The sequence below is a fragment of the Hyperolius riggenbachi genome, chromosome 2 (genome assembly GCF_040937935.1).
Source record: "Hyperolius riggenbachi isolate aHypRig1 chromosome 2, aHypRig1.pri, whole genome shotgun sequence".
In the NCBI taxonomy this organism is placed as follows: Eukaryota; Metazoa; Chordata; class Amphibia; order Anura; family Hyperoliidae; genus Hyperolius; species Hyperolius riggenbachi.
This window is the reverse complement of record NC_090647.1, coordinates 449,610,106-449,633,151: the sequence shown is the minus strand read 5'-3', so window position 1 is coordinate 449,633,151 and position 23,046 is coordinate 449,610,106. Positions and strand designations below refer to the sequence as shown.

Sequence of the window (23,046 nt, the reverse complement as noted above, 5' to 3'; positions counted from 1 at the left end):
TTAATAGACTTTCATTAGATTCCTCTGTTTATCAGCTCGTTCAGTGTAAAGTAAATACACTGCCAAGCTGAAGGTGTTGAAGCCTGTTGTTTTTCAATCAATTATGCAAATATTCCTGTGCTAATCCATATCTTTTAATGACACTGTGAAGTATAAATATGTGAAAAAAAGTAAAAAACAAAAAGCCAGTCCAAAAATTACCTGAGCATAATAGTAAATAAAAAAAAGACTTTAGTCCAATTTGGTTTGGAGTCTTTGGCACTGTGGTGTGGCGGGGATGCGTCGATTGGCCAAAAAACAGTGACATGCTTCCCTTCCAGCAGGGAGCATGTCACTGTTCGGGGGCGGAGCTATGCTTATTACCCCCGGTATCTCCTGCCACAGGACAATTGCACCGCACCACATTGTATGTGAAACTAGCCTCAATGATAGAGACCTTCAGCACTGCTAAATAGAAGTGCACTAATATTATTGAGGGACCCTTAGTAACAAATGATTGTGGATCACAACATACTGATCATATTCTGTGCAAATCATCTGTTCTTCATTAAATAAACAATTTTTTTTTTTAGTATGCATTTATATAGCACCTATCTTCTGCAACACTTTATAGTGTATAGTCTTGTTGTCAGTAACTGTCCTCCAAGGGGACTCACGTTCTAATTCTTACCAAGGTTACATGTCCATTACAGGCTAAGGCCAATTTTGAGGGAAGCCAGTTCTTTAGATTGTAAGCTCACAAGGGCAGGACTCTCTCACCCTTTTGTGTCTTAGAGTTTGTTATACATTTTATTCATCACGTTACTTTTGTTAATGTGATTACCAATTCTGTATTTTGTACATATTCTGTGTTTTTATATTGGTGTCTATCATAGTCTGTATTATTATGTACCCCATGTTTGTTTCTTACTTTGTACAGCGCCATGGAATATGTTGGCGATTTCTAAATCAATAATAATAGCTCCTATGTATGGAGGAAATCGGAGAGCCCGGAGCAACCCCATGTAAACACAGGTAGAACATACAAATTCCTTGTAGTTAATGTCCTGGACTGGATCAATCCGTTGAGCAACACTGCAAGGCAAGATTTCTATCTACTACAGTATGTCATCGTACTCAAACATTGCTCAGAAGACAACAACTGATTTAGATTTTTCTTTTATACGAAAATAAAATATAACTACAAATTAAAATTTTAAAACAATTGATTGTGTAGATGAGGATCAATATTTTCCAGGGCATTTATAAAAACGTTGGATGCCTTTTCTCCTTTCTTCAGCACCATGTCAATTAGGTTTCGAGATTTATCTGAGGTGACGGTAGGAGGTTCCATAATCAGTTCTATCTCTGCATTATTAATTACATTTTTGTCAAGCAAAATGTCCAGTAGTTGAGAAATCAATGCTTTGTTCAAAGCCTCCACAATCTGCAGTCTTGCATCTCTCAGACGAGCTAGGAGGAAAGTCTTGTTAATTATGGTTATGTTTTTAGTGTATGGCAATATTTCTCAAGTTGTTTTAGGTCACGGCACTCTTAGGAGTGTATTCAGCAAAGTACAGTCAGGTTGCTGTGCACATGGAGCTACGTAGCGCATGTTACCCGGGTAACATGCACTAATTGCACAATCTTACAGTCAGGAATAATGGCAAAAGTTTTGTGCACTCCCTGCGCACAGCAACATTACAGTACTTTGCTGAATATGCCCATTAGCTTACAGTGGGGTATTGTGGTGCAAGGTAACAGATTCATAATAACACAGAAAGTCACACTGCAATGTTAAACCTATGTGCCATAAACAGTGCGTTGACATAAACAGTGGGGATGCAGATGTTGTGACTGCACTGGGGCCCTTGGACCATCATCCATCTTATTAGCTTTTTATTGGTGCTATGCTTGTAATGAACAATTCTCTATATGTGCATTGTATTCTTTAACCACTTCAGGACTCAGCCTTTACCCCCCCTTAAGGATCAGCGCTGATTTAGAAGATCTGTGCTGGGTGGGCTCTGCAGCCCCCAGCACAGATCAAACAACAGGCAGAGCGACCAGATCGCCCCCCTTTTTTCCCCACTAGGGGGATGATGTGCTGGGTGGGTCTGTTCGCTCCTGCCTGCGTGTGGGTAGTGGGGGGGGGGGCACCTCAAAGTCCCCTCCACCGCAGGATTCCCCCTCTCCCTCTCCTCCCTCCCTGCCCCGGAGATCGGAGGCTGCACAGGAACGGATCTGTCCTGTGCAGCCTCTAACAGGCTCCTGCCTGTAATATGACAGCGATCCCCGGCCGCTGATTGGCCGGGGATCGTTGATCTAGTACAACGCTGCTACTGTTAGCAGCGTTGTAAAAATGTAAACAAAGCGGATTATTTCCGCTTGTGTTTACATTTAGCCTGCGAGCCGCGATCGGCGGCCCGCAGGCTATTCACGGAGCCCCCCGCCGTGAATTGACAGGAAGCAGCCGCTCACGCGAGCGGCTGTTTCCTGATTAGTTAGCCTGCAGCCGGCGAGGCAGATGTGCGTCACTTGTTCTGCAGCTACCACTTTGCCGGCGCTTTATGAGTGCGCGGTCGGCAAGTGGTTAAACTGCTTCCTTACTCTAAATACACCTCTCTGACACTGCAGCTGTCCTTTGTAGTTTTGGGGCTCAACATCAATAGAGTGCTTGGGGCCCCATGTAAAACTCGCACTGGGGTCCCAAGCTTTGTTACACCACTGGATGTAAACACTACTTGCCCATATCAATTTCTGTACTAATCTCCCCCACTGTTTGCCCATACCCATGTAAGTACTCCCACACTGCAAAAAAGGATTGAGATGAAATGGGGCCTAGGCAAGATAACAGTTTTAACTGATAACCTGTCACTACCTAAACTGGGGGGGCACCTGTCACTACCTCATCTGGGAGGCACCTGTCACCACCTAAACTATGGGGTACCCATCACTACCTAAACTAGGGGGGGGGGGGGGGGGTCTCTGCCACTAAACATGGGGGGTTGTTGTCACTACCTAAAGCTTAGAGGCACCTGTCACCATCTAAATTGGGGGGGGGGGGGGAGGGGGAGTCCCTGTCACTAAACATGGGGGGTCCCTGTCACTACCTAAAACTGGGGGCACCTGTGTCGGAGGTGCTCACAATCTAATCCCTACCATAGTCCTAGTCTAATGGGGAATTGAGTTTCCGAAACCAAATTTCATCTGTAGTTAAATCTTCCTACTTTCATCTTAAGAACATTGCAAAGATTAAAACATCTGATTCCCCCAGAGGATCTTTCAACCCTAGTTCACGCCTTTATCACATCACGGCTGGACTACTGCAATGCCCTTTATGCTGGCCTCTCCAAAAAGGACCTGCGTCGCCTGCAATTAGTGCAGAATGCGGCTGCCAGATTACTAACAAACCAGCCTCGCCACTGTCACATTACACCGATCCTTCGCTCACTGCACTGGCTACCAGTAGAATGGAGAATACTCTTCAAGATTGGACTGCTGACATTCAAATCCCTGCACAATCTGGGCCCTGGATACATGAAGGACTTGCTGAAGCTGCACCATACCTCTCACAACCGTAGATCAGCAAGTTCTATAAACTTGGTCACTCCCAGAGTGCACCTCAAAAAATCTGGAGACAGAGTCTTCTGTCATGCTGCCCCTACTCTTTGGAACTCCCTGCCACACCCAGTAAAGGCAGCACCATCCCTGAAGCTATTCAAATCCAGACTGTAAAGCCACCTGTTTAGCCTGGCATTTCCAGACTTATAAAATTCTTCCTCTGTACCACGATGGTCTGAGCCATACTTATGCGCTTTGAGTCCTACGGGAGAAAAGTGCTTTACAAATGTTGTTTGTTGTTGTTGTTGTAATGTCCCACCATTGCTAAGTTCATGTAAATTTGGCTCCACCTGTGACCACACCCACATGCTGGTCCATGCCACGGCCATTTTTCAGCTTCCTCCCATATCCGGCGTGGCGTGCACGGCTTGCCCCTCTTTTTCTGCGGATGCCCATGCCCCTCAGGGGTCCCTTTCCCACAAATGCTGCGGTGTGGTCGCAACCACTCCATCCCCTATTGCTATGCCACTGATCATAGTAACCTCTTATCCCGTTGTGCTCAGCCAGTAAGAGTGCTCTCTGTTAGAGATTCTGTCATTATAATATAGCTGCTCCGATCTCTTTGCACAGTAGTGCATGCAGAGGAGCGTGATAGATGCTTATACTCACATGCCCACACATAGCAGTCCCATTCCAGGCACACTGACCCACTTCAGGCAACAGTCCTACAACCATTAGGTCAGTGTGATAGCAGAGTTTAAGAGTGCTAGGGCGCATGGACACAAGTTCAAGCATCCAGCTTCCTCCATGATTGTTACTCTGCATGGGGGGGGGGGGGGGCAGAACCCCTGGAATGTTGCTTTGGCACCCAGTGTGAAAGGCTCTGGCATGAAGTGCTGTAGTAAAAAAAATTCTTACCGGTCATTGTTCAGTGTCGCTATTTCTGAACTTCAACGCCTTGCGAAAATCCTGTTAAATAAAGGGAAACATACTTCATTATTTCCCCCCAAAAAACAATGTAAGTCATCATATAGAGTAGCTTGCTCCCCTTCTAGCCATGCCTACTGAGCCTGATTTAGTAGGTTATTCAGGGATGGAGAAAAATGCAGAGCCTAGTGATCCAGCAAACCTCATTAGGAATTAAAACATTGTCTGATTCAGGCCTCTTTCACAGGGGAGGCTGAATAATTAGATAATACCAGTCATCTACATTTGTGACGTTCTTATGGCTTCCCTGGTGTGTGTCTTGCAGCAATTTTTAATTAATAAAACCTTTCAAAATCTAGTTCTCTTGCCATTATAGGGATTGTAAATGTTCAGAATAACGTCTATATAGTTTTCATTCATGCACTACTCTAAGATAATATACCTTTAAAGCAATGATTACCACCTGTTAATGTTCCTTTAAGAATGGAATTGCACCTGCCAGGGGAGGGGCAAGAATAGGAGGATTTGCATGTATATGTTACGGGCCAGAACCGAAGTCTGGCCACTTTGGGATCTGGCCGGCCAAAACGCAACGTGGCCGTGCCCCTGCGGCCAATGTTAGAAATGAAATGATTCCCATAAGTTTCATGTATTTTCTGTCCATCTCGCTGCGGCCAAATGTATCAAAAGTTAGTTAATTTAATTAAATTATGCCGGCGGCAATGTAACAGATGAAGCCGCCGGCTTTGGCTCTGCCTCCTCTCCTCCCCCTGAATCTCTCCAATAGAACACTGGCAGCCGGGGGACACGCATGCTCCCTCAGAGTCGTTCATCGCAAGAAACAAGCAGAGCGGAGAGGCTGCAGACATTGCTTCTGCCAGCACCCGCGCTGCAAGAACAAACGGCAGGATTCCCTACCGCGACAAATGAATCTGAGGGAACACGCATGTCCCCCGGCTGCCAGTGTTCTATAGGAGAAAGGCAGGGGGAGGAGAGGAGGCAGAGCCAAAGCCGGCGGCTTAATCTGTTACATTGCCGCTGGCGTAATTTAATTAAATTAACTAACTTTTGATACATTTGGCCGCAGCGAGATGGCCAGAAAATACATGAAACTTATGGGAATCATTTCATTTCTAACATTGGCCGCAGGGGCACGGCGACGTTGCGTTTTGGCTGGCCAGATCCCAAAGTGGCCAGACTTCGGGTTCTGGCTGTAACATATACAATATTGTGTATTGTTGTGTAAAAATAGCTACGACTAAGGCCCCAGCAGGGTCAGAAATGCATGAGCTGTATTGCTATGCTGTTACTGTATGTCGTGACTGCTGTCTTGTTTATTTGGATTTTCAAGCAGGGATGGGCTCACGAGTAAGCAATAATTGCCACAGCTGTGCGGCTGGATGATAAGGGGTTATTTAGCCACAATTTCGCCATCCTGCCTGCGTTCCAAATCGCTTGCACGCATCCTATGGAGCTGTTTTGGAGGCAAAAGAGGGACCTTCACATTATTGGGCCGGTGTATTGAAGTAGACCAAGTAGAAATGGAAGAAGGTGGCCTGGTCTGATAAATCGCATTTTCTTTAGCCATCAAATCCACCAGAACTCAGTCCAATCAAGTCATCTGTGGGATGTGCTGGAAAACCAAGTCTAGTGTATGGAGGTCACATCTTGCAGTACAGAACTTAAAGAGAAGCTGTCAGCCATACTATCTCAGACCCCACCCCCCCTCCCCCACATGTATATAAGTAGACAAATAGTTGCTCTACTTACATAATATATGTATTGCACTATCCACATTTTTATTTTAGTGATCTTTCTATAGTAAAAAAAAGAGAAAATCCTTCTCAGGATTCTCCATCTTAACTGTGTCTATCTTGATGTCATTTCCTCCCTTACTCTCCTCTGCCTGATTGTGTATGCATTGCCCGCCCTCCTCCCAATCTTCCGGCACTCCCACCCAGCTCTGCAATAGAAAGTGCATTGACTCAGCATGAGAAATACTGGCCAATCAGAGAGAAACAGAGGTGTGGGAGAGGAAAACAGGAGGGAAAGAGGCAATCAGGCTGTATTAAAGTCTGAAGGGGAGGTAAAGAAGCAAACAACCCAGCATGCCCTGCAATTTCCTTTGTGTGGCAACGTACCAAATACGAGTCAGGTAGGCTTTTACATTGCAGGTGCAGGTTTTACACTGGGCTCCCTCAAGCCCTTTATACATAATAATTGATATTATTATTTAGTGTTTATATGTAGCGCCAACATCTTACGCAGATATGGAGCACCAAAGCCTGCTAAGGACAGCTGCACCGTCAGAGAGGTATAAGCAGGAAACGTAAAGTTTAGCCAATAATTATCACTACTCAAAGCACATATAGAGCGGATCATTACCAGCATAGCACCAGGGAACTCTTAATACAATAGTAAAAAGAGGGCCCTTATTGGGGCGTACATGTAAAAACGGAATGGAGAAATTTGGGCGCTGGGTGAAGCTGAAGGGTGGTGCACCCCTGATCTAGCTATACGCCAGCTCTCATTCTAAACTATTCCCCTACTGATAACCTATTTATTTACCCCTACTCCTACTGTCCTGTGTAATTTAAGCTCTAGCTATTGTCAGTTACTCAGTGAGCACCCCTATAGTTGTAGTTCACATTCTGGCCTATGGTGGTGCCCAAATTAGCTGTTACCTATAGGGCACCTCTGGTCCAAGGGCCCCAGTGCAGTCACAACCTCCATACCCTATTTATATGTTACCGACTGCTCTATGCTCCAGGACGCTATCAGTAGTCTTGTGGAGTCCATTACTAGACAGGTCTGAGCAGTTTTGAAAAAACACAAATGGAATTTGCACAATACTAGGCAGGTGGTTTTAATGTTTTGGCCGATATGAATACGCTGAGCTTTCACTATTAACGTTACTATGGAATGTTGTTCTGGAACTGCTCACGACTAGCTTCCTGCTATTTTTACAATGCACTAGTAGCCACTACATGTCCAAGGTAATAAAAATAAACAAAAAAAAACAAACATTCTGTGTAGCTTTGTTGCATTTCTGATGAAATATGTGGCTATAGTCATGTTTACTACTGCAGCTGCTGGAAGCCAGACTTCCTAATGCTGTCATGTTACACTAATTCAGGATTTCAACACTCCACACTGCAAAAACTAGACTAGGACTCTGTCATACCTGAAGCAAAATCTTGCTACAAATTAAGGTTGATTTTATTTTCAAACTTACTTCAAATGTTGTGTGAAGAAACAGCCAGCGATATCTTGCTGAGCGAAACTGAAACTGTCTGGTTGCTTATTGTAAAGGCGGGGTTTATTCTTCCTGTAAAACGGAAATGATGAGTATCTGAGTTTGTTTTGCTGTGAAATCATCTCTCCTCCAAGACACAGGCTGCTCAGCATATATCTGGGAATGTAGACAAGCAGATAAACAGACATGCTGGCGGATTCCTATTGTATAGGATGCCTTCAGACATGTCCGCTTTTAAAGGGGCACTATGGCAAAAAATTGTAAAATTTAAAATATGTGCAAACACAGACAAATAAGAAGTGTGTTTTTTTCCAGAGTAAAATGAGCCATAAATTACTTTTCTCCTATGTTGCTGTCACTTACAGTAGGTAGTAGAAATCTGGCAGAAGTGACAAGTTTTGGACTAGTATAACTCTTCATAGAGGATTCTCAGCAAGGCTTTTATTCTTTATAAAGATATTCCCTAAAAAGGATTTAAACAATGATGCTGGGCTGGCCAGCTTCCCTGCACGCTACACAGTTTTTTTGGCATTTGGACTGCCATTCACTAAGTGCTTTAGAAAATAAAGAAATCCCTGAGAATCCTCCATCAAGAGATGGACTAGTCCAAAACCTGTTGCTTCTGTTAGATTTCTACTACCTACTGTAACAGCAGCATAGGACAACAGTTATTTATGGTTCATTTTACTCTGGAAAAAACATACTTCTTATTTGTATATGCTTGCACATAGTTAACATTTTTCGCCATAGTGCCCCTTTAACGTATTTTGTTTGGCTTCCAGGGCTGGCGCTGCCATTGAGGCAAAGGGGGCAATTGCCCCGAGCTTGACTGCTCCAGGGGTCCCCGTGACACTGGAGCCTCCCAGGTGACCTTCCCCAACTGCTCCCCCGTGGCCCTGGGAGCTGACTTCCATGGTGGGGCCCCCCAAGTTAGTTTTGCCCCAGGTGCATCCGTACTGTGTATTTGCGAGCCTGGACTTGTGGCTGTGCATGGATGTGCTTGTCTTCGGAAGCACTCGAGTACAAGCATGCATGAGGTTTGCCTATGATACATTCAACCTCCAGGTCAAATAACTTACAGTGGTGGAACAGGATGGAGCAAAGAACAAGAATGCTCTATGGGATTCAGAGCATTCTCTCGACATAGACATTAGGCAAGTATTTTACTTTTTTTTTTCCTGGCCCGCTTCTGGTTCACCTTACAAGATGTCACATAATTTTGTTCCTAACACATCCCAAAGTCCATATCAGCATACATATTATCCATCATATTTTTTTTCACATTAAGATCTGATGTTTTTTCAGTCACTTATCAAAGGCATTGTGTTGGGAACTGGAAAAACAAATGGTCAAGCATAATAATGTGAGCATCTTTGAGGAGAGCCTAATTGTGATGACTACAGGACTGGGCCAAAGCATTTCCAGTCCAGTCTAGTGGATGTTCTCAGTATGCTGTGTTTTAACTACTGAAAGTGGTCCAAGAAAGAGCAAAAGGTGAACCAGCCACAGGTTCATGGCTCACATAGTATGTTGAGTGAGTTTTCTAGTTTGATCCCACACAAGCTCTCCTCGGGCATACACAGATGAAAAATGAAATGCCAGCCATGAAAATAAAAAAAAGCATCAGAACACAGTGTGCATCACAGCTTGCAGTATACGGGGCTGTGCTGCTAAGGGCTAATCAGTATCCATGCTGATCACTGCCAGTGCCAAAAGCACACATAATGGGCAGATGAATGTCCAAACTGGATCATGGATACAAAGTGGCCTGGTCTGAGGAATCACTTTTTGTGATGGCCTCCAAATTCCCCAGTTCTCAACCTGATCTGTGGGAGCTTCGAGTTCATGTAGGGTATCTGCTGGTAACATTTTATTACCAAAGGACACCTGAGGTTTTGTGTAGTCCATGACTTGACAGGACAGAGCCGATTTTGTGATTGAGGGGGGACCTACATATTGGGCAAGTAGTTTTAAAGTTTTGTCTGATCAGTGCAATTAAGACTAATAGTTTGTATACCGTAATTAATGAAAATTTTCAGTAAAGAGCGTATTCTTAGGCGTTAACCGTTGCTGGGTGCAGGCATAGTGTCATGCACAGGTCTCTCCTTTTTCAAAAATGTGCAGCAAGTGATTGAATGCTTGAGGGGCACACGAATACAGCTTCAATTAAAGGATACCCAAGCCAAGGGGATAGGAGTTTTACTAACCTGGGGCTTCATCTAGCCCCCCACAGTCTATCAGGTCCCTTAGTATCCTCTCAATCTCCTCAAGTGTGTCACGGTCTCCAAAAGAGCTGTCAGTCACGGGCTACTGCACATGTGCAACCAAGGCCGTGCACCTCTTAAGTGGCCGGTAGTGTTCTGTGCTTGCGCAGTTAATAAAGACTAACATTGTGCTCCAAACACTCCTGGCAATGGAAGCGCAATCAAGGAGGTGCGCGGCCGCCGGCCAGAGCCACGCATGCAATCGTTTGGACAGGGACAGCGGCACACTGGGGTGGGGATCGGGAGGACTCAGAGACCTGATAGACTGCAGGGGCTGAAAGAATGATCAGGTAAGTAAAACTGCCCTTTTTTCCACCGCTTTGAGTTTTCTTTAAGCTCTTTACACACATCAGATGGAAGTTGTTCAAGACAAATGACTGATTATCATTAGGGAAAAAATAGAACTGAGCGACAAAAGAAAAACTGTTTTCTGTCATTTTGCCTGGGGATTAATTTGGCTGACATCCATCATACTCAAGTAGATCATGAACGATGCATCCACAAAGTGCGGCTTTGTAAAAGGAAATTTTCCGACTGCGAGTGCAAATTATCTGGCGATTCATTGGTAGTTTACAGTGCAATGTGCACATACGCCATTACTAATGACACATCGCTCACAACTCAAGCTCTACATCTGACTTTAGGTGCGTACACATATGCGACTATAGTCGTTCCCCGATCATTTCAAACGACCATTAAAGAGACTCCGTAACAAAAATTGCATCCTGTTTTTTATCATCCTACAAGTTCCAAAAGCTATTCTAATGTGTTCTGGCTTACTGCAGCACTTTGTACTATCACAGTCTCTGTAATAAATCAATGTATCTTTCCCTTGTCAGACTTGTCAGCCTGTGTCTGGAAGGCTGCCAAGTTCTTCAGTGTTGTGGTTCTGCTATGCACTCCCCCCTCAGGGGGGAAAGAAACACACAAATGATCTCTTGAGATTCAAAAGGAAGGCTGTATACAGCCTGCTTGTGTATGGATGTATTTTCTATGTGTGGACATACTGTACATCAACCTACTTCCTGTTTTGGTGGCCATTTTGTTTGTTTATAAACAGACTTTTTAAAACTGTTTTTAACCACTTTTAATGCGGCGGGGAGCGGCGAAATTGTGACAGAGGGGAATAGGAGATGTCCCCTAACGCACTGGTATGTTTACTTTGGTGCGATTTTAACAATACAGATTCTCTTTAAGTCTAACGATGGACGAGCTAGAGCGTTAAAAACGAACGATCTAGCTTGGCTGATTTTTTCCGAGGATCGTTTGCAAAAGTAGTACATCGTTGAAAAATGGTCATTCGTACTAGGCTTGACATGCGCATTTCGCTATTTCTCCATGGAACTTTTCATTTTTATGCGCAAGCCCAATAGTTGCTTTACGTGATGTAACGTTCGTTCTAACGATCAGATCGTTACACACCTTTAAAAGCTAACTTTATTTAGGTCGTTCTTTCGTCAATTAAAAGGTTGTTCGTCGTTCACAATGAACGATCGTTGTCGTATGTGTGTACGTAGCTTTTCTGGCTAGCTGCATCCATGTGCTTCAGTTTCCATTCACATTATTACATTAGGGATTAGTGAATAATTTGCATATGATTTGTATTCAAGGTGTGTATTTTAGTCCCGGGGGGGGGGGGGGGGGGGGGAATCTGCACACCTCTGTTGGTTTCATTTCATTTGCAACCTAGGAGCACTGTCTTGCTGGCCTTTGGAAAAGAAAAAATGTGTATACCATTTATGACTAGCAGCACCAGATAAGTATCGTGTTTTTACGGTTAGGCTAGTGGCTAGGCCTCTTCCGTTAGGGTACTTCATCACCGTGGAAGAGTCTAGTAGGGAATAATTTGTGCACATATTATTTTTGCTGAAGCTAACGTCCTCCTTTGCTGTACCTGTTTTGAATGCTAGTTGTGTAATTTGCCCGTTTTTTGAGCACTGCACATCTATGCAGGTAGTCAATTCGGGTGCAGCCTCTGGAAGCGCTGCTAATGTCTCCTGCCGTATTATGGCTGCATCCATGTGCTACAGTTTGCATTCAAATTCTTAGATTAGGGATTAGTGCATAATTTGATTATGATTTGTATACAAGGTGTGTATTTTAGTTCCCGGAGGGATCTGCACACCTCTGTTAGTTTCATTTCATTTGCAGCCTAGGAGTGCTGTCAATTGTTTTCTGTCCTTTGGAAAAGGATAATGTATTTGAATGGGATAGATCACACCAGAGCCATGTGATTTTGCAGCATTTCTGAGGCAATTCAGCCTCAATGTTAAGTATAGTAAAGTGGAAAATCCCTTTGAAAAGTGCTAGAACAAAGCGATTTCCTAAGCATATTTGTTACAGGAACTGTTCAGTTCCAGCTCTACTGTAACTTAAAATAAAACCGCTACACCAAAACGCTCCAAAAATCGTTAGGCATGATTAGAAAACTGCTAGGCACATTACTAGAATCGCTCTGAAAAATCACTTCAAAAAGTGCTAAGCATTTGCGATTACGCTAGAGCTTCTTGGTGTGCACTGGCCCTGAGGGAATCACTTCCTTCAGGGTTAATTAGAGTAACTTGAACATGGAGGACCAGATTGCTGGCAGGCGTTTGGAGCAAATTATCAGCTGTTGTTACGGCTTTATTCTACTTTTCTGGGCTCTTTGATGTGCTGTTGCTCACTTTGGCTGAATTGTAAACATGCGGATATTTTGAATGTATCTATAATTAGAGAGGTCAGTAAGATCCAAGAGAAAAACTGACTTGGGCCCAGTGCACACCAAAACCGCTAGCAGATGGTCAAAACGCTAGCGGTTTTGGGAGCAGAGAGCAGATATTTGCCGGGTGCACACCGAACGGATTTTGTAGGAGATCCGCCGGCCACATCCGCGTGGCTAATGTATCTCTATGGGCTGGTGCACACTGGCGGTTTGAGGTTTTAAGCAAACCGCAAACGTGCAGCAAGAGGCACGTTTGCGGCTTGCTAAAAACCTCAAACCGCCGGTGTGCACCAGCCCATAGAGATACATTAGCCATGCGGATTTTCAGGCAGATTCGGCCGGCGGATCCGCCCGGTGTGCACCGGGCCTTACATGCAAGTTTAATGCAATTAGCATGCAGCTTGGCGTCGGGCCAATCAAATGCTCTTTCTGATCGGCCTGTTTCCAAGTTCCATACAATTTCCATACAAGTTGGAATTATGAGCATCTTAGTTACCATCCCTAGAAGCAAGGTGTCCCTGCAGCAAATCCAGTGACGTTGTGCCCCTGCTTCAGAACTCATTGGACAGCACTTCACAGTGCAGATGGACAATGACCCAAAGCATACTGCAAAAGCAACTAGAGTTTTTGAAGGGAAATAAGTGGAATGATATGCAATGGCCAAGTTAATCACCTGACCTGAATCTGAGTAAGCATGGATTTCACTTACTGAAGACAAAACTGAAGGGAAAATGCCCCAAGAACAAGCAGGAACTGAAGACAGTTGCGGTAGAGATCTGGCAGAGCATCACCAGGGATGAAACCCATCGTCTGGTGATGTATTTGTGTTCTAGACTTCAGGCAGTAATTGACTGCAAAGATTTGCAACCAATTATTAAAAAGTCTCACCCTCCCTTCCTACCCTCAAATTAAAGCTGACAGTCTGCAGTTAAAGCACATTGTGTTCCTTTCATTTCAAATCCATTGTGATTGTGTATAGAGCCAAAAATGTTAGAAATGTGTCAATGTCCCAATATTTATGGACCTGACTGTATATAGAGTGGGGTACATTACTGTATTAGCTAGATCTATTTTAAACATCGAGTCTCAAGCAACAAGAAAGCGTATTTATCCGTTTATCTGGCATCAGCCAATCTCTGTCAGTGCCAGGTAACTGAGACTCTACTGTACTTACTTCTCCAGGAGCAGCTCTGGAAGATCTGCATGACGTGTGACACTGGCTGGCATTATTGAAACTTGATTGGTCTTCTTTCTTGTTAACCTTTACTCGCTCCCCTACTCCTTAGGCTCAGTTGGCAGAAGCGTGTAACTTGCGTGCATTTTTTGTTCATTATCATTGTTAATTATCTAATTATTATCTAATTTAGCTCAACCCTGTGGGTCACTGTTGTACTATTTTCAAATGTCTAGTTCTGTACTTAGAGTTACAATCAAATAATTTAAGGCTAAGACTGTCATAGCCTCTGAGGAAGCGGATAACTGCGAAACGGCTGTCAGGCTCTGCCCACCCCCACAGTCTACCACATTATCTGTACCCGACTGTATGCAATAAAGGTGCGTTATAGAGCTACAGTTCCACTTTTTTGTATTGCCAAGGGACTTTAAAACTAATGGTGTGTACACACTTGAAAGATAAATCAAAAAACAATTTTACCCCCTTCCATGTAGTATGAGAGCCATACTCTACACAGTCTATTCTATTGAGCTGAATTCCCCATCAGATAAAAATCTTTGCAAGATGCTGCACACAAAGATCAGTATCTGCAAAACATCTGTTCCTGCAAAATGCATTCATAGTCTATGATATCTGCAGATCCTCATACTCACCTTGTTCAACAGACTTCATCTGCATATCTGACAATCATCTGCAGATCTGAAAATCCATCCTGGTGGATCTGATCTGCAGATGAATGTCTGTTAAACAAGGTGTGTATGAGGATCTGCAGATATCATAGACTATGAATTCACTTTGCTGGAACAGATGTTTTGCAGATACTGATCTTTTGAATGTATACAGCATCTTTGTGTGCAGCATCTTGCAAAGATTTTTATCTGATGGGGAATTCAGCTCAATAGAATAAACTGTGTAGGTATGGCTCTCATACTACATGGAAGGGGGTAAAATTGGTCTGATATCTTTAAAGTGTGTATGTAGCATAAGTATGGCAGGTCAGCTTAGCGACACATTCAATTATGTACAAAAGGCAAGTGGCTATTCTAATACTAAGGCCTATGCTACATGAAATTTATGATATATGTGATCCTTTAAATGCTTTTTAACCTGTTTCGGACGAGCATAGGGAAATTATGCCCTATTTATGTCCACCTAAGCCTGCCAGGGTGTAGATTTCAACTTCTGAATTTCACACGGTCCCATCACTACCGCCGATGGCACCGCTCTCCCGCCGCTGCAGCTTACTTGCCCTGCTGTCTGTATGACAGCAGAGCTTTGTGAGCCGGTAAGTAGCCAATTTCATTGGCTCCTGACCCTGTGAGCCAATTATATTGGCTCACAGTGATCATAGGGTCAGGAGCCAATAAAATTGTCTCCTGATTGTCTCCTGGAGCTTTGCTGTCATACCGACAGTAAGGAGAGTGAGCTGCAGTGGAGGAGAGCGGTGTAATCGGCAGTCACGGTGGGTCCGTGTGGCATGACGTTGGTAAACCCAGTTTTTGCTCCAGCAGTCTCTGGTCCTTAAAGGGAACCGGAGGTGGGGACAAATTAAAAAACAAAACAAAAACAATGCTACCTAATTAGGGGGCTGGGCGGATCAGGCTGCAATCCCCACCACTCCATTGGCTTGCATTCCCTCACTTTCAGTTTCATGACTCCTGGGGGTTACGACACTGGAAGAAGCTACGCTGAGTATTGCACAAAGAGCAGTGTGCAGGGAGGCTGGGAAGTAGCAGGGAAAGCCTGCAGGAACACCTCTAGTGGGCGTTTAAGCAGGAAATACCACTCTCCTCACTTACCCTTCGGAATAGTGACAATCACTGTCGCCAATTTTGGGGGGTTATGGCGCAGTGGGGGGGGAGGGGGGGCGCAGAGATCGGCGAGGGGGGGGGGGGGTGTCAGAGGCATGTCCTGCAGCAGGGAACAGGCCTCTGTGTTCCATCTGCCCCCCTGCCGCAGCGCCTCGGGTAATCTTTAAACGGCTAGAGACTGCTGGTCCTAAAGTAGATTAATTTAAGACCGCAGTACAAATTAACCAAGTAAAAGTTATGTTTTACATTTACTTATTCCTATAAAACCCCATGTGTGTTTTTTTCTGGTCTTCAGACAATAGTATACAATTAATCTTTGTATTGGGGGAGTTAATCCAAATCTATTTGTCTATTACTTCTAGAAATTTAACAACCAAACTATGTGAGTCCTGGATTGTGCAGAAGACATTATTCCTGAGACTGCAGAGAACAGGATGACTGGAAAAAGCAGCGCTGTGGAGTCAGAGTAATGTTTGGTTACAACTCATGTTGGCGATACGCCTAGGATGGCTTCAGAAATTCACTGAATGACTAGCCTCTCAGTCTGCAGGAAATAAATCTACAGATTCAGGAACCCTTTAGGGTTGGAAAAATTAGCAGAGCTGAAAATGATAAATGTGTGTAAGAGCAGCATGGGGGTTTGTAACATTTGGTTCAGACATGTGATCCGTTTACAAGTTCTGTTATAAAAGTGATACTTTCCTTCCAGATAGAAAGCGATCCCCTCTTTCTAGGTAATTCAATTCTCCTGTGCTTAGTTCCACTTCGGGAGCAGGAACAATGAGTGAAAGTGGCGACATTCAATCCCAGGCATGTTTTACTTTTCTCAGTCACACATGACAATAATGCGCTTTCACTTATTCCCACACAACACAATCTGGGCAGAATCCGGGAGCACAAAGACAGCGGATCACTGGTATAATTATCTTTATTTTGAAGTGTTTCACCTTTACAGCACATTTCATGTTGTACACAATATTTTACAGAGATGTATTCTGACAACATATTATTTGCTTGACCCATAAACTCAAATTGTTTGATCTATGGAGTGACCCTGTTGGAACAATCCCCTTTCCCAAACACTCAGCTTCAGGGGAAGAGGGTAACATACATAATGCATTTTCCACAGAACACACAAGTATGGAATAATTCCACATCACGATAAGAGATCCTCCTGGGGAGGGAACATGGTAAGTGCCATCATAAAGAGGCAGCCAGGACAGCGATACTGCCGTCACTACTCCTAACTACATTTCTCATGTGATTTAGTCTTAAAATTGGATTGCTGAAGTGCAGGGACATGTCAATTATTTATTATGATCAACTCTGTTTTTTAATGGCTGAATGTCCTGGTCCAGCCAACTGGTCTCCACTTTCCCAACCTAAATCTAGGTGCAATGGCAATGAGAGTCAATGGGAAACCTTCAAGGACTAGGGGTGTCTCTGATGAAGAAGCTTAGCCCAGGAACGTCAACCAGCAGATGAGAAGCACATTCTACTCTCACAGCTCTGCTGGTCGATTCTTTGCAGGGTTCCTCTTTATAGGCCCCTGCTGACATACAGAGGATGCAACCATTTCTCAGTAAAATTAAACCAGAACTCAAATAAAATAAAAAGTCAGCATACAGCAGCGGTTATAATAATCTTTCAAGCACTCAGTCATGAAATACAAAAACATTTATCTTTAAATTGTAATTAAATATACTAATGAATAGTGGCATTTTATTTTTAAAAATATGATTTTAAAACAAATATATCTTTAGAAATTAATGGCTGCCATCCATTAACGGATGACGGATTTTGAAATAGTCCAAGCACACACGGAGCACAGGAACAGCAAAAAAAAAAACAAATCATACCACTCCATATGGTATTATTATTTAGTATTTCTATAGCGCAGACATCTTCCACAGTGCTGTACAGAGTACATATTCATGTCACTAACTGTAGCTCAGAGTACAATACAATCTAATCCCTACCATAGTCCTATGTCCATTGAGGTCTAGGGCCAATTTAGGGGTAAATCAATTAACTTATCTGTTTGTTTGTGGGACGATTTCTTGTGTCTTGCCCCAACATTCCTATTGCGCCTGCTCACGGCAGTTTGTGTCGCATCCATCATTCGGGCTGATTAATTCCTGCGGCCAGCATCTCATTTGCAGTTATATCCTGTCAGATAGGACCCCTCTGACCTCACTTTCCATTAGTATATTTAATTTGATTACAATTTAAAAAGATAAACTTTTTATTTTTTGTTGATTTCACAACTGATGTCCTTTAAAGAGTGTTACCTTTGAAAATAACGCTGTTTCAAGCCATAGAAATAATGTGCGCTTTCCAGTCACTACGTTTTCTGCAGCTTGTGTTCAGCAGTAAGTGTAACCCCTTCCACTCTTCCATTTTTTTTTCAATAAGGGGTCAGGAATTGCGTTCCCTCATTGGTCAATATCCCCCCCCCCCCAATCTGGCCTTCCACCTGTAACAAGGGCGGCCACTATAACATTCCCTCTACTGCCACGATGACCACCAAGACACCCCTCCCCTTCATAGTAACTGTGACACCCCCTACCCTGTGGTCTCCACATTCCCACCATACATTGCTAAGGAGGCTTCGAAACAACAAAAACTAACTTAACCCTCATCAGAAGCTTACCCTAACCTGACCTCAGACCCAACAATAGTCCTTGTACTAACCCTAAACTATCAGTCCATAATGGCTCATACAGACATACTGAGAAGGCCAAGATAATAGCAAAGGGAAAGCACTGGAAACCAAGACTTCCTGTACAGAGATCATGAGATGGCAGAGATCTGTATGCAAAGTGCAGTAACCAACTGACTGACGAGTTACCCATCACTGACCTACTTCAACTGCTGTCTCTGGTCTCCATTCACTGGTCTTACTATACAAACACTAATCATCTTGCCAATGTTACTGGCTGCTAATGAACTGACAGAATCCCCTTTATAAGGCTGTTTTCAAAGGACTTCAAGGATTGACAGTTGCAGTCTATGGAGAGACTGCAATAATTCAGGAAGTCAGCTGGACGCAGCAGAATGTCCGATATTTAACAGTGATCATTCCCTGTAACTAACATAGGTGTAAATGCTGCTAACAACGCCATTATATAAGCAGCTCTCCATTCACAATGTGGCTTATGCAAAAACAGGGATTTTTGAAGTGTACCTGAATTCTGTGCAATGAAAAAGCAGCAACACCAGCTATCCATACACTGGTCTGGTCTATCACTCTCTGATCACAGATAGTCTGGAGAGTAACGATTGATCTATCACTTTGTTTCACTCAGTCTCAGCTTTCTGCACATTTCAATAGTTTTGTGCCGTTTACTGCAGCACAATACTTGTCAGCTGTCGATTCCCTCAACTAATCCATTTAAGTGGATCTCCTTCATGATTTCAGTAGGTCAATGGTCTGGAATCAATTGGAGATTTATCAACAAGCTATAGTGGGGACAACAAATTGCTGACAGATTTTATTACAGTTATGGAATATATTGGAACTATTCACCAGTTTAAAGCCAAACTTTACTTATCCAGGATTACAGTCAAATTGAAGGGACAAAATTTCCTTTCTAAACCTGGACAGGTCTCATATGCCTCCAGACAGGATTACTACCCCACCCTCTAATCTGTGACTGTGCAACAGTATATGCATTGGCACACAAGAGGACTTCATCACTGGTGAAGGGGCGTGTCCGGCACTTCCATTACACTAAGGTAGAAATGGCCAATGAAATACAAATAATTGTGTCTTGCATGCAAATTGCTCGTAGCTTGGAACCAGGCTAATCAAAATACAGTTCCTGTTGAATTTGATTGGCTCCAATTCCAAGCCAAATATCATTTGCATTAGATTTACATTCGTGTCAGACTTATTTTCAGCTCATTGACCATCTCTGTGTAGAAGAAACAGAATGCACTGCCAGGGCTGACAAAGGAGTGATATAAAATCTGACAGAAATCAGGTCAACTTAAAGGACAACTAACCCAAAAATTGTAACATTTTAAAAATGTACATATAACATGTAGATTTCTCTCACAGTAAAATGCACTATAAATTATTGGTTTCCTAGTTTGCTGTCACTTACAGTAGACCGTGAAAATCTGATAAGTTTAAGACTAGTCCATCTACTCATGGGGGATTCTCAGGTATTTATGTACAAAAGCACTTACTGATCAGCAGTTACTCAGTCCACCTGCCAAAATAGTATGTATGAGTGTAGGCAGGCTGATCAGCATATTTGTACATATCCTTTCCAGGGATTGCTTTTGTCAAGAATCAAGGCAATATTGAGACCCCATAAGGAGATGGACTAGCCCAAAATCTGTCAGATCTCTGCTAACTACTGTTAGGGACAGCAACATAGGAAAAAAGGTAATTTATAGAGCATTTTAATCTGGGAGAAATGTACATTTTATATGCATGTATGTTATATTTTGACATTTTTTATGAAAGTGGTCCTTTACTACATTCTCACTAATGGAAGAATAAGGTTAACCCCTCATATACAGTAGATTTACTAGGACTTGTAAATTATCAGTGCTTCCTCATGTGGAAACTGGTGACCATGTTGCCAGCATTGTACTGCTTTCACACTTCATAGCTTATTCAAAAAAATGCAATCCTCGACAAATTTGAAGAATGTTAAACCTTAACAACAATTCCAAAGTACAAGCCGGGCTAGACGTACAGCTGTGAATGGGTGATAAAGTCACTGTACAAGTAGCATACCTCTTTCCTTAGATGACACTACCTACGTTCACCTCTCTCCTCCCAGGAAGCAACCATGCAATTCGGGTGAGAAGATATTTCCTAACGAATGTTCTAGTACACGGACCATAATGTACCATGACTGTAAAGCAGATGGGTAAAATAAGTGCTGCATAGACATAATTCAACTGAGCTTCTTCCGAAGTGACCTCTCACTCCGGAGAAGACCGGATATAGTGTTCATCTAACTAGACTATTTCCTTTACAATAGCATCGCTGCCTGGCTTCTTCAGCCAATCCTTATTCAGCGGCAATCATGTGACTAAAGTGTGCCAACCGGTCACATCCGAGCCAACTGGAAAGCCAGCGAGAATCACATATTTACAAAAAACGCTCAAGCAATAAATTGACACATCATGGCTAAATTGTTTGTATCGCAAAGTGGCACTTTACAGATCAATAGTAAAACAAAGTAGATTAACCTGGCATGACAATTACCTTTTGGTATCAACGTTTCATCCCTTCTCTGGGTTACATTGGTTAAGTGCACAAAAATTCAAATAGCAGCATTTTATTATGAAGCCCCTCAACGGAAACACAAGTACAGCCAAGACTTTAAAGTTCAACAGGACACTTTTTTGTTTCGTTAGCCGATCAAAAATCAAGTTTTAAGGATCCAAACCAAGTATGGCCAAGGAAGAGACGAATGTAACACAGACGTAAAAATAAACATTTACAAACATAGAAATGAAAAACAGGGGGGTGTATTTTAAAGCCCTAAAGTTTGAGACAAGTAAGTGGAGAAAAGACTTGTACACAAACCCCTTGCAATAAAAGGGACCCACTACATTTAGCAGCAAGCTCTCCTAGCAATAAAAGGGTTAATATTCACAGTTTTGTAGCTACCTGTTACCCCTATTATTTACAAGTACATCTTGCATATCAAATGCAAAAACATTTTAAACCAGATTTCCAATTGATCCACGAATACGAGATCAAAGGCAGCGAGGGGGACACGGCCCAATCAAAAGACAGATATAGGACAAAATAAACATACGGCTAAGACCACCATACCCAGATCTCACTTTAACACAAAGAGGGAGGGAAAAAAAAACCCTTTACCAAGGACAATGCAGCTTGAATTCTTGTCACCTCTCTTCTCTAGGCTCTTGTTAGGCAACCAGATTGTCTGACCACTTTCCTTTTAAACCTTCAACAAAAGGAGCTTAATCCTAGCTACGACAAGAGAAATCTGAAACCAAAACCTAAAACCCGAGCGGTCCTTCACAAATCCTGCACTTTTTGTGTTGGGAACAAACCTGCCAAGGTGCAGAAATGTAATGCTAAGGTAAGCCGGTGGGCTGCTTACTACTGAAGTACGTGGTCACCGGCATGCAACCATATATTAGTAGTCACGCCATCCCTCAAACTTCATCTTGGCTGCGAGAACTAAAGGAGGAGCTTAAAGCCAGATTTTGTTTTTTCTTCTTAGTCGGCACTCAGCTTGATGCTGCAGCTAGGGGTTTCTTCAGCTGCTGGGACATTAGCTCCCTTGCACGGGCGACTTGAATGTGGTCATAACAGGTATTGCAGACCAGGACCGGGTCGTAGAGCTGCTGGTCAGGAATGGGGAGCTTTAAGTGACAGCATCCTGCACAGAAAACATTTCCACAGTTCCTAGAAGAAAATTGACAAAACATTAGACAAAGTTCCTGTACTTGTTAATATCCATAATTTTTGTCTGATTTGTTTAAATTGTATCTCCCTAAAAAAGACACATAGCAGACACAGATAAAGGCATAGGAGATAAAGCTGCTCCTTCACCAGCTACTTCCTGTGAAGGGTCACCTTAATCGTTAATTTTGCATCTACCGGTATAGGACTGCACGCCAATACTGCTAGAAAACCACATACAATAAATAGGATTTCTCTCTTATAAAACCACAAATCCAAGGGATAAACATCTCTATATTTTTGCACAGTGCCATCTGATTTTGCTGCCCAGAGCTAGAGAATATTCTGTCTGATATTCCTGTCAGCTACTGAAGGGTGGACTGTGCCAAGAGCTCACCTGAAAGGAATTTGTTTACACTAAAGAATCGGATCCTAATCCAGCGGTGTCTAATGCAACCTCCTCCCCTATACAGTTCCCTGGTGTCTATAGACCCTCCCTCACTCCCCTGTAAATTTTTCTGGTGTCTAGTGGCCCCTCCTCCTCCCATATACAGTTCCCTGGTATTTACTGGTCCACGCTCCCCTATACAGTTCCCCGCTGTCTAGTAGCCCATCTCCTTCCCCTATACAGTAACGCTGGTGTCTAGTGGCCCCTACTTTCCCTATATAGTTCCCTGATTCCTAGTGATTTCCCATTCCCTCCCCTATATGGCTTCCCTGGTAATCTAGGCCTTCACCTCCAATATACTGTAGCTTTTCTGGTGGTCTTGAGTGAGTCAAACATAATGCGAAGTGGGGAAACCACCTGAGGGCCAAATCTGATCCTCGTCGGTGCATGGCAAGGATTAACGTGGCTCTATGGAGTAGGACTTGACACACCCAGAGGTACAGACTAACCAGCAAGCTCATGGTAAACCAGAACTCATTGGAGTGTGTAAGGGGCGACAATGGTCCCAAAAGC

General features: G+C 43.3%; 1 protein-coding gene and 1 long non-coding RNA gene across 5 annotated transcripts in view; both read right to left on the bottom strand.

Annotated features, from left to right (window-relative positions):
• Positions 1–1,142: 1,142 nt before the first annotated feature.
• LOC137544677 (uncharacterized) lies at positions 1,143–7,778 on the bottom strand. The gene is made up of 3 exons (XR_011025918.1): positions 7,706–7,778; positions 4,462–4,512; positions 1,143–1,452 (listed from the first exon to the last, which is right to left on the bottom strand). It is a non-coding gene; the product is annotated as an uncharacterized lncRNA (long non-coding RNA).
• Positions 7,779–16,591: 8,813 nt separating this feature from the next.
• MTMR4 (myotubularin related protein 4) overlaps positions 16,592–23,046 on the bottom strand; it is a 137,512-nt gene continuing 131,057 nt past the window's right edge. For all 4 annotated transcript variants that reach the window (XM_068270042.1, XM_068270041.1, XM_068270040.1 and 1 more), the window contains one exon: positions 16,592–22,088. In XM_068270042.1, the coding sequence (XP_068126143.1) occupies positions 21,911–22,088 (178 nt within the window). In that variant the 3' untranslated portion in view covers positions 16,592–21,910. The remainder of the gene's footprint in view (positions 22,089–23,046) is intronic.